General features: G+C 40.8%; 1 protein-coding gene across 5 annotated transcripts in view; it reads left to right on the top strand.

Moving 5' to 3' along the window:
* HDAC7 (histone deacetylase 7) overlaps nucleotides 1-10,846 on the top strand; it is a 243,983-nt gene extending 233,137 nt beyond the window's left edge. For 4 of the 5 annotated variants that reach the window (XM_075265793.1, XM_075265792.1, XM_075265791.1 and 1 more), the window contains 5 exons: nucleotides 4,903-5,021; nucleotides 5,133-5,266; nucleotides 6,549-6,633; nucleotides 7,993-8,143; nucleotides 9,589-10,846. In XM_075265793.1, coding sequence (XP_075121894.1) covers nucleotides 4,903-5,021; nucleotides 5,133-5,266; nucleotides 6,549-6,633; nucleotides 7,993-8,143; nucleotides 9,589-9,640 — 541 coding nt within the window. In that variant the 3' untranslated portion in view covers nucleotides 9,641-10,846. Of the gene's footprint in view, nucleotides 1-4,902; nucleotides 5,022-5,132; nucleotides 5,267-6,548; nucleotides 6,634-7,992; nucleotides 8,144-9,588 lie in introns of those variants that run through there. The other variant, XR_012715106.1, reaches the window with a different exon arrangement.
* The last annotated feature ends 1,502 nt before the right edge of the window (nucleotides 10,847-12,348 follow it).

Raw genomic sequence — 12,348 nt, 5'->3', positions numbered from 1 at the left:
AAAGGGGTTGTCCACTTTCAGACCAATATTGACAAACTAATGTACAATACAAAGATATACAATTTTCCAATATACTTTCTGTATTAATTCCTCACAGTTTTCTAGATCTCGGCTTGCTGTCATTCATTCTGTTACTTCTAGTGGATACAGCTCTGACCATGGTCATGTGATTTACGGTCCATGGTCATGTGATATACAGTCCATGGTCATGTGATGTACAGTCCATGGTCATGTGATGTACGGTCCATGGTCATGTGATATACAGTCCATGGTCATGTGATATACAGTCCATGGTCATGTGATGTACGGTCCATGGTCATGTGATGAGCACACAGGTGCCGCTCGTTACCAGGCAGATGTCTGATTATTGTGCTGTGACTGTAACTAGCGACACCTGTGTGCTCATCACATGACCATGGACCGCAAATCACATGACTATTGCCTACGGGCCCGTGCACCCGGAGTAAACACTTAAATGACATTTTTACACGTGTAAAAAATGTGTCAAAAAAACGTGCACGTTTTTTGGCGCACTTTTTACACGTGTAAAAAATGTCATTGAAGTCAATGGGAGTCTGATTTTTACACGTGTATTATGCAAAAATGAGCGCACGTTTACCTCATTGTGCACGGGCTTTACCTATTAAAAGACTGCTGGACCTGGACCACTGGTTTGCAGATGCTAAGTGGCTACCAGTAACCACTTGCTGGCTATAAATGAGCGATGGCAGCCCTTGTTAGTGATTATTCATTGAAGCATATAGGAATGAGCATTGCTTACTTGGCTTTTTCTGTTCTGTAACTCAGTAGATTGTATCAGCAGATGAATGGTCCTGATAAGACAGCTGGCAGGCTCTTATGTTACAAATACGTCCTCTCTTACCTTTTCCTCTTGAACCAAGATATTGCCAGATAAGTGACACAAGATGACAGATTGCTGGGAAAAAACTTGTGTTGCTTTGAGTGTAGTTTGTTACATTCTTATTCGGACACATGCATGTATCAGATTTTTATGGTGTGAACTGGGTTTTATATGAAACTTGCGGTGAGGTAAGAGTGGCCACATCTGATCTCCAAAATGTTGCAAAAAGCAATATAGTGCCCTGTAGTTACACAGTATAGAGCTACAGTGCAGTCTACAGAGAGCTCAATACCTGCAGCTAATCCATACAGATGCCCAGTGCAGCAATGCAAACAAATCCCGCATCCACCGTACTGTGCTGCAGCTGCAGAGATGACCTCAGGGAATGAATTATCAGTTCAGAGTTAGTGAGTTTTTTTTTTTTTAAAAAAAAAAAAAAAAAAAAAAAAAACAAGAATAAAATTCCTTCTTAAATGGGGTTTTCTGGTCCCAAAGTGAAAATTAAGGAAGGACAGGGAAGAAATTAAAACAACAAAAGAACTTACCTGTCCCAGCTGCAGCTCCTTGGTGCCTTGCACCAGTCTTTTGCTTCAATGCTCCAGCAATGACGTGTCTCATTCCTTACATGGCTGCTGCAGCAGTCACGTGTCGGTGGTTGGACAGGTCATCACTATAGAGGTTCCTATTTCAAATTAATCTACAGCAATGACCCAACCAGCTGCATTTAACCACTAAGACCAGTGGTTGAATGCAATGGCTACCTGGCAGGTAAGACGTCATCTCTACAGCCCCGGAACTAAAGACTAATGCCAGGGATCAGGATGCTGCAGCAGAGACTGTGTGGTCTAGGACAGCTGAGTGGCATCTTTTGTTCCCATTCTTCCCTCCCTTAATTTTTCATAATTTTGTAGGACAGAAAAGCTTTTAAGTAAAGTATTATAGTGATGATGAAATCATATGGAGAGTGAACAGCGCTGGAAGAAATAAAAATGTAGTGACCAAAATGGAAACGGCATGTCAGTTATAGGAAGTGATGGAAAACTTCACTGCTCGCTGGTGTTTCTATGATGAAAACACAGCTGGAGTCAATGCTGCACAGAACCAAACCAGTCTACAATGTTATATGTTAGCATATTGCCAACTTCTTATAGTGGAGGGAGCAGCTGCAGATGAAGAGGTCACGGATACACGTTGTGACAAATAGTGGCTGTATTTCCTATTGCCTGGATACATACTGTACATGATGTGTATAATGCATCATCAGATTTGATGAATACGGTATGTACGTATTAAATTTCCCCAATTCCTGAGTAAGAAACAGAGTCAAATTGAACTATGAAGCGAGGCTGACTCATAGAGAAGGCAACTGAGGTCAAAAATTGTCAACATTTTCTAAAATTTTCACATGACATTGAGAACTTTTTTGGAAAAAAACAGTATTTGCTCTGCTTGGAAGGTGCGAAATAAATTGAATAGTTAAATCTTTTCTGTTGGGTTGTGCTAAGCCATCCCAGACTCAATATCTAGTCACGATTTTAGCATGTACTGGTATTAGAACCATTTCTGGAAACAGCATATGTTTACGTGTCAAAGTCATAGTCTTGTGTTTGTATATACTACCAGTATATAAAGCCGTGGTATATAGGACAGAGATCACCCCACCACTTGGCGCTCAGATACCCTTTTAACACAATTACAGTCTTGAAGTGAATGAGTTAAAGAGTAATTTTGCTGTGACTTCAGCCGGTCCTTAATTCTCTTCCACGTTACGAGTTTGTTTCTTCCTGCCCACCAACCCCCTTCCCTCTTTTCTACATCTGGATCAGTTTTACTTGAAAGGGATTCTATAAATAGGTTTTCTGCACAAAGAAAGCATGATTCCGCTCATGACTTTGCTCACAATCCTTATTTCCTCATTGCCAGTTTTTATGGAGCGTTGCTTCTTGTGAGATTGTCAGCTCTCTGGGGTAGCTAATTAGGCTATGGGCAGGTTCCTTCAAGTCCTCTTGTGGTATATAATAGACCAGTCATGGGATCAGATCTTTTCTTTCATGTTCAAGTAGTCTTAACCTCATAAGCACCTGCGTCCTACATACACTGGAGGCCACCATTTTGTAAGCCTTACCGATATACATGAGCCTCTAGGGCACATAGCCACCAGTCAGGTTTCATAGAACATTCGACAACTTGCCTTAGAGAAATGAAAGATTTTGACCAATAGCTTTGGGTAACTGCCCCACTTGTGGTCATCACTTGTTGATATAGACGAAGCCCCGTCTTCTCGGATCCATTGGTGCCGATCCTGAGAATAGCATATAATACTTCCTGCACATGCCTGATATCATTGGCTATATATGGTACAAAACCAACTATCCATTTAATTTCCTACCACTTTTTTTCTAATTGTCCTATACTGTAAGTCTCTGCTTTCTCAGGAAACCCTTTAAGGACCTCATAATGACTTTTTTTCATGTGTATCATCTTAGAAATGTAAAGAATGTGACAATGTTACATGCGGTGAGGCACACATTAGGTTCGATACCTGCACCAAGCTCTTACTGCAAAGCAAGCAAAGACTTTGTCAGATATTCAGCACTATAATATATAAGAATAAAATAGTTTGATGGAAGAAAATTATAGGCTACAAAATATACTTCTAGGTAACTCCAGCATGCATAGGTTTAGTTATATCCAAAACTTGCATTATGTTGGTTTACATGTAATAGTGTTAGCGTTGGCCTACAATGGGAAGTGAGTTGATAAGTTGTTACATTGAGGACATTAAACCACAGGGCTCTTTACAAGTATAGACTTTACACCCATCCAGGGGCGGACAAACTCTTGGTTTCTGAGATAAGGATTTCCGAATGTTACCTACTGTTCATGAATCTTCACATGCTGCATGGTAGATGACAGACTGACAGTCATTTACTTAGTTGCCCCTCTCACCTCTCCCATTTCCCCAACAATCCTGACAAGTAAAGACCTTAGTAATATATTTTGCTTGTTACTTTCGCCCATTTTGGCTCAGATCCCGTCTCCTGGTCCGGGAACCCTCTTCTTCCATGTTTGTTCCAACATAGTTTGGGTGCTTCATCTGACATGTGAAAGGGCTCGCTGCTTGGACTATTAGCCAGCTCTCTTCTCTGTGTCCGCCGTGATGGAGAAGAGACCAAGCTTAGTTACTAAACCAAACTGTGATCCCCGTCAAGCACGTCACCCCATACTTTGGCAGAAGAGGGAAGCTCCCTATCTGTGTCGGAACGAATGCAAAATACGAGGTTCTCGAACTAGAAGAGGGTTTGTAGATTAGGCTGACATGCTAGTATTCCCAGTATTAAGTGCAATAGTAAGTTTTAATTTACATAACTTTTTATATCTAAGGAAACCCTCTTTAATAATTAATATGAGATATTTTCAGGTTGGACTGGCAATTTTGATGGGATTTGATGATTTATCTAATACTGAAGTGTGATACTAATATTTACAATACTGTTGATATCAAACATTAGATATTACATTGTCGGTACATGACACCAATATTATCCAACGGTCTTCTCTTCATATACACTAGTACTACACTTTTTGAGTTAATAGTGAGGAATTCTTCAGAAGACTTACATAAAGGATCTCTCTTTCCGGAGGACCCAGCAGAAATGCTCATTTAATGCACAGCTATTTATAAAGGGACATCGTGTAGTACCTTGTCTCACCTAGGGTGGTGCTATAGAGCAGCACTTCCTGCCAAGATTCCTTGTATATTAAACTCCTGGCAGTAGGACACTGAGAAAAATGGCCGACTAACATATCCCAGTATCTTGACAAAGGAAATCTTTTTCACGCTACGCTTTTTTTGTGGCTCCCAATGTGTTTATGAAGTAATAGTTGTATTAGTTTTTTGCTTGTACAATGGAAGGACCCTGTAAATGTATAAATAATCTGAGACCAAGTAAATTGTATGGTGGGATTTCTGCATGGAATGTGCCTCCTTGTAATATTCCAGTTCCGGTGCTGAATTCTACTCGTCTTTCTCATAACAGGACGGTGGTGATGCCAATTGCCCATGAGTTCTCACCAGATGTGGTCTTGGTGTCTGCTGGATTTGATGCAGCCGAGGGACATCCAGCTCCTCTTGGAGGATATAAAGTCACAGCTAAGTGTAAGCTCACACTGGAGTCTGGAGTCTGTTTTGATTTCTACTGTATATAGTGAATTGAAGTTTAATATATGTGGGCTAAATATTCATTCTGTTTTATACGTCTATTTCCAGGTTTTGGTCACATGACACGTCATCTTATGAGCCTGGCCGGAGGCCGTGTAGTGCTTGCCCTAGAAGGTGGTCATGACCTGACCTCCATATGTGATGCATCCGAAGCCTGTGTATCTGCTTTACTGGGCAATGAGGTAATGTATTGACTAGAATATGTGATATGTCTTATATATACGAATATGTTTCCCGTAACCTTCATTATTACATGTTATTTTTTTACAGGTCTCAAACAGTTGCTATATAATTTATAAAGTGATAACTATGTATAGACAGTGTAGTCTGAAACAGGTATTAAAGGGGCTGTGCCAAGTGACTACTTATCCACAGTATAGTTGGTCAGTGTCTATTTGCTGGGACCCCATGATCTCAAGAATAGGGCTCTCTTTTAACTCCATCTAAATGGAGGAGCGGTTACGTAGGAACACCCTCTATGCCAAAGGAGAAACTGAGTAGAACACTGCTAAGGGCGGGTTCATACCTGCGCCCGGTCTCCGCTTTCAGGTTTCTGTCTTCTGCCCGAGAAACTGGACAGGAGACGGAAACTGGCAGACAGTTTTCAAACCCATTCATTTGAATTGGTTTGCAAAGTGTCCACCTGTGAACGGCTTCTGCCCTCCGCAGCAAAACAGGGTTTTTTTTTTTTAACCGGACACAAAGTCTGACATGCGGGACTTTGTATCTGGTTTAAAAAAAAAAACGGTTTCGCTGCGGAGACCAGAAGGCGCTCACGGGCGGACACTGAATGCCGGGTTTCCGTCTCCTGTCGGCAGTAGACGGAAACCCACAAAGCAGAGATCGGGCGCAGGTGTGAACCCGCCCTAAGGGATATAATGGACGCCCATTCTGGGGATTGATGGTAGTCCCAATGGTCTGATTCCAACTTTTCAGACACTCAGCACTAGTGACACAATCCCATGAAATAAAACTATACATATAGACAGAGCTACTGTAGTTTTGATAGACGTTCCTCTAATCTAAACTCTAGATCTGAAGATTATGGATTTTTTTGTTTTTCAACATAATGGGAGTGACCCATGCCATGCTTTTTTAATATACTGTGCAATTTTTTTATCACCTCTATATTAGTTATAGATGGATGTAGTTACTTGATCTCTTTGACTATGGTCAGTAGATTTTGCTGTACTTCCATATTTGGAAGTTTATAGAATTGTTGTTTCTCTTTGTGTATTATTATATTATCTATGTAACGTCTGATGTTCTTGTATTAGTATACTATTACATTATGATTGACATTTACCATTTGCAGCTCTAAACAACCTTGTAGTCTTGATATAAAAAGTAATATTCTATATAGAGGGGTTCACCCTGTATATACAGACAGCATTTGGAGATGTCTACTGTTATGTTTGAGAATATTTATCCTGCAGATCCTAATGTGCTATTTTCCATTTCCAGTTGGATCCCCTCCCCGAAGAAACTTTAAGACAGCGGCCAAATCAGAATGCTGTGCGGTCACTAGAAACTGTCATTCAAGTCCAGAGTGAGTCTTGACTTCTACTTATGGCGGATGGGGGGGGGGGGGAGGTTTGGAAGTGCAAGCACCTCAACAGGGAAAGCAGCCTGCCACGCAGTGCTCAGTACTGTAATGCGTGGCAAACACTTGCAGCTGGGAAGCACAAAAGGACTTTCCTACACACAAATCTGGAAGACATAACTTCAAAGAGCTTGTCACAAGGCTCCCTGAGTGATAAATCAGTCGCAAATGTTGCTGAGATTTCATTTCAATTAATACCAGAATTTAATGAGAAATCAGCAGCTATAGAATGGTCTCTAAAATATGTCTTGGGTAGCCAACTTGGCTTGGACTGCCAAAAACTTTCAACAGAACCCTTTAAGTATTCAACCGCACCCCTCCCACCCATGCACTGATCGCTCTCGGAGACAAGGATGGTCTGGATGTTATGGTTTTGGTTTATATACTGCAGCTATTTATTTAGACCAGTGGTTTGTGAAAGAAATTAAAGTGCCTTCTGCTTTCTGCTTTGTATGCAAATAACTCGAAGATCCCCAAAAATAATCCCATTACACACACACATACTTTGCTTTGAACGTCTGCATCTTATTGCCTATGAGTAACACACGGATATGTCGCAGCTGGTGTAAGACAGTCCTTCACGTAATGTTGATACCAGTTCCTCTTATAACATTTTGTCATTCAAATGGGGCATTGTAATGGCATCAGAAAAACTTATTTTGGTGTAAGATAATAGTTAAAAGTATATATTTTGTTAATCTGACCATACGCATTAGATGGGCCGAACCCACCCACTTAATAGGGACCAGCCGACCATCCAATGCCTAGGGTAACACCCACTTGTCGATATAAATAAGTCTAGAAGGAATAGTAGTTGTAGATGATGACATGCCCAGTCCCATGGTTATTTGAAGGATATAGACATACATGGTTTGGGGTTTTCCATTAATCTAAAGGGAATTGTAGTAGACAAGTGTATGATATGAGTTCATCTAAATGTCAGAATTTGACATTTGTAAACTCTGTAAAGGAGGACATACCGGTAATTAGTTTAGGAATAATCGGATATGGCTCTTCTTCTTGGGATATTTGGGACACTTTATACACGACTTAAAGGAATAAATGAGTCACTTAGAATTACTCAGTCTCTGTCTCCAATTAGGGTGACCGAGCCCTTGACATCCTGTTCTCACTCGCTGTGTTTGTTTGCTTGCACATGCTTCTTCTTCTATTATGTTAACAAAATGTCAGCCTTTTCACAAAACATCCGTGTTCTCGCTTTCTTGTCTATAACACTACCCCTCGCCCCCCAACCAAGCAACGAAAACCTTGAACAGCTCACTAAGACTTTTTTTCTTTTTATAGGTAAATATTGGAATTCGGTGAAGCGTTTTGCATCTAAGGTTGGCTACTCTCTCCTGGAAGCTCAAAAACATGACCGGGATGAAGTGGACACTGTGACGGCTCTGGCCTCATTGTCAGTGGGCAGGACTTCACTGGTAGCTGCTGGGAGCAAGTACGTTTCCTTATATTTGTAGACGTGAGAGTTAGTTACCCACAGGACTGTAAACATACCACCCCAAATGTATGCTCTACATTCTTTATGTAATCCACCAGTGCCAACGAACCATTCTGTGACCACAAATTCTGTGTCCAATAAAAAACTAATCCATGTGTGATAGTCCATGACCTCAAAGCCAAATGTGGTTTGTTGACTGACAGCGTTTATGGGTCAAGACTCTGTCTACATAGCTATAAATGGCTTGTCTATTCCAGACTGGCAAATAAGGATATATGCATTTCAAGACCAGAAACAGTTGAGGCTGGAAAATCTCTATGTGACTATACAGTCTCTTACGTCACAGCATAAATGTTTGACAATGAATGTTTTTGCCCGCTCTAAAACCACAACATTAAAATTATTAAAAACAAAGAAAAAAATCCACATTTCCTTTCCTTGGCAGGTCTCAATGTGTACCATTGATGGGGTGGTTATGTGGAAAAAAATCTGAAAAGTTCAGGAGATCAAAAGCTTGCTGCTACTCCTACTGTGATGCCTACCTGGTCCCCTCTGGTCAAAACTTCATGGTCTCATCTAGACCCACAGGAAATGTCCAATTACTGTGGAAGGTGTCTTCCTTAACCCCCTGGCAGACGACCGTATGACTGGTCAGTGTGCTATCCAGGTTTATCCCAGATAGCACACTGACCCATTCATTTCTATAGGTCTGTACACATGACCATGAATAACAGACACATGTGCAGGCCACCAATCCGGGCCGCAAAATATGGAACAGGTCCTATTCCTGTCTGATTTTGCGGGCCTGCTTCATTGAATGATTGGTGATATTCGCATGTCCACCCTGTGCCATTCATTCACGACAGTGGGTTAGCAAATGGTCATGTGCAACCGGCTTTAGGCCAGAGAATGTCTATGCGCACATATTCTGTGTGTAGAGATAGGAAAGGGAATTTAAGACCAGCAGGGACCTGGTTCGCATCAGAACAGAGGCCACAAGAGATTTTGCTTGTCTTGTTTTGAACCTCTTTGAAATTTTTTTCCCCTCCGGTCCACCCCTAAGGCTGCCTTCACATGGAGTAACACTTGTAAGAGCGGTCCCATTGAAGTGAATGGGAAGTGTTCGGGAGCCTTTCGCTTTGCTCGCGTGTACGGCTGTGAATGAGGATTTTTACAAGCCCGGCATTACTCCGTGTGAAGGCAGCCTTAAATCTGTTTTTTGACCGGTGATGGGTATAACCAGATATCCACGAGTGTGTGGATATCCGGTAATATCACTCAGTGGTCACAGCCTTTATAGTTGAAGAGCCCAGATATATTCCTTCTACAAAAATAAAATGGGAAAAATGATCAAAAAATGAATGAACTTGCATTGATAGCGCTATTTAAGGATCCAGATGTCTGTGTAATATAATAATGTAATATACTGATTGATCTTGCAGCAGTGAGCCTCAAGAAGAGCCGATGGAAGAAGATGGACCTATGAGTCTATGACCCAAGAAATCGGTTGTCCATATTTCGGTGGATCGGTTTAAGCTGCTGCTCTTTCTTCATACAGCGGTGCAGTTTGCTTTATTTGTCTTAACAACACAGTTTCCCCAACCTGTGAGTTCATTGCTGAAACTGCAACATACTCAGTCATCTAGTCCTATATGGAAAGTGGAATCAATATGGGATTTTGCCTGAAATAAACCCTTCACAATAGCTGCCTGTGTACAGATATGTATTGTCTTGTAATGACTAGGGCTATGCACAAAGAAGACACCACTAAGCTTGACCAAAGATTTCACTCAGGTGAGATGACAGGAGAATACCAGTGACACTTGCCGCGTTGCCCAAGAATCATAGTAACTTGACAAAACCCTAGGGAACGGACACAACGCATCAGACATTGTGGTTGGATTTTTGGAATACGTCTCATTGTATCCATCAAGATGATCTATAATGCTCAGGACTGGTGAGCTGGAAATGTGACAGTACTAATAAATGCCAAATTTGCCAACTTTGTGAAAAAGTATCAGGTCTCTACAAAAACCGCAGTAAAAGACTTTAAAGGACCACTCCCCGGTAATGGACCATTGTGTACAGGAGACCTTTCACGTAGACAATTCACTGGAGAATCACGATATTCAACATACAAATGTAATGGGACTTACAAGTGCCTGGCACAGCTGGAAATAAGAAGATGCCTTTCTGTTTTCTAGAATTTCCTGATAACCACTAATCCCTACTTGGATGAATGGATTTTACGTTGTTCATTTGCACTATGGAGAACCGATCCTCACACACCACAAACCGGATCGGAACGTTTTACTATACATCGATTTGTCATTGGCTTTGTTGGACCTTCTTGCTGTAAAATACACAAAATGAGACGACACGATCAAAAACTGCAATATCAAAGAACATTTTTACATTCCCTTCTGACCCTAGTATGGGAATATGCAACTATTACAATAAGTTTCGAGGCAATTTCTGTTCCTGCGTGTCTACGTTCTATATGACCCATCAGACTATGTTTGTCACAGACAAGATTTGCGCTGTCCACCCTAGATGCACTTTTTTCAGACTCTTGTATATTGTTTTGTATCTGAAGAAGGTTAATGCCTTATGGAGTGAAGTCGCATAATGACTCTTTAAGGCGCACAAAGGTTAATTCCCGCTCAATGAAAATAAAACGATTGTGTGTCATATATTTAATTTTGCAAACCGTGTAGATTATTGTTGCAAAACTCTTGACAACTGGGGCAACTCTTGTCGAACCACAACCGTACCCGCAATGACTCATGTCTTTTTGCCTCACGCAAAATTTGCACCACTCGCACATAGAAAAGTCGCCCTATAGCTAAGACGCAAGTCCTGTAAAGAATCAGTGGGATTAGGGGGTACGCAGCGGGATTTACACCAATCCTGTCCTGTGATGTTTCTCTTTTATACGCTGCCAGATTTTTTTTCTTGCGAGCTACATTCACAATACTTGTCAATCTCATAGGTCTAAAGATCTTTGAAGTGATTTCAGTGAAGAAGAAAAATAATAATCTTTACCTCTCCGTGGCCACACTTTATACCCCTGTCAGGTGTGATGGCTTGCAAAGGCGTAAGCGGCCGTATTGTAAATCAAAGCAAACAGCTGGCTAAATCCTCCGCTCGCTGCGTCCTCCAAATCAAAAACAAGTGTTTTTTTTTTGTCTCCCTCGGGTTCAAGGTTCACTTTCTTTCCCCTTGATTCTCATGTTCGTAGCCGCAAAGTGAATCGGCTCTATAATTTATCTACGTGTCAAAAAAGGGACAGCGTTGCATTTTTTAACTTAAAAATTATAGAGATTGGGGAAAAATGCGTTTTATCTTTCAATTTTACCAACATCTGGTGTCGATAAAGGATTGTGTTTAATCTTCGGTGTCTTGGAATTCTTTGCCACATAAAAAAAGGTTTACCCCCTGTAAATACGAGAAGAATCCATAGCACACTGACAACCAGCAGAGCGGCAGTCCGTGCGTCGCAACACGCCGCGTTTGTGACTTCACCTTGTGTAAATAGTGTATAAATGTTGAATATTCCAACCATGTGTATTTGTCTTTTCGTAGGCCATGCTCACACCTAGCGTATTTGTTGCAGAATTTCGGTTTCCAGAATTTGCGCTGAAATTTTGCAATGAGGCATAAAATTTTAATAAAACGTTAAAAAAACAAACAAACAGAAAAGTAGACCGCGCTATGGGTTTTCCGATCTGCAGCTATGCGTTGCCTATTTTTGCCTTAAATTCCACCTATTCTATTTCAATGGGTAAACTCCTGGCAAAATTGACAACAAAATCCAAATATAACACTTGCGGAATTTGTTGTGAATTTTTTTTGCTCTGTGAGAACAGAAAATTTGATGAAAAATTGACAATAATGAATATGTAAGTCTAACATTGGGCTGAACAGGGTATCGACAATGCTTTGTCTTCTAGCAAAATAAATTGCTAAAAACGTAACTAGTAACCCTAGAATTTTTTTCTGATTTTTATTGTCTTGTCCCATAAAAAAAAAAAAATTCCAAAAAATTATATCCTACTCCATTACATAGACTTTCCAAAGTATGGGAAAAGCAGTAAAATTCCTTTAACGCAGCCTCCTGCCCACCAACATGTCCGACACTGTGCTGTTTAGACGCTATAGAGGCAGATTGTGTATTTGTAGAGATTTTTTTTGTGTAGAAA

This window comes from Leptodactylus fuscus, chromosome 2, assembly GCF_031893055.1.
Source record: "Leptodactylus fuscus isolate aLepFus1 chromosome 2, aLepFus1.hap2, whole genome shotgun sequence".
In the NCBI taxonomy this organism is placed as follows: Eukaryota; Metazoa; Chordata; class Amphibia; order Anura; family Leptodactylidae; genus Leptodactylus; species Leptodactylus fuscus.
The sequence above is the reverse complement of the archived record's forward strand: the minus strand, read 5'-3'. Positions and strand labels throughout refer to the sequence as shown.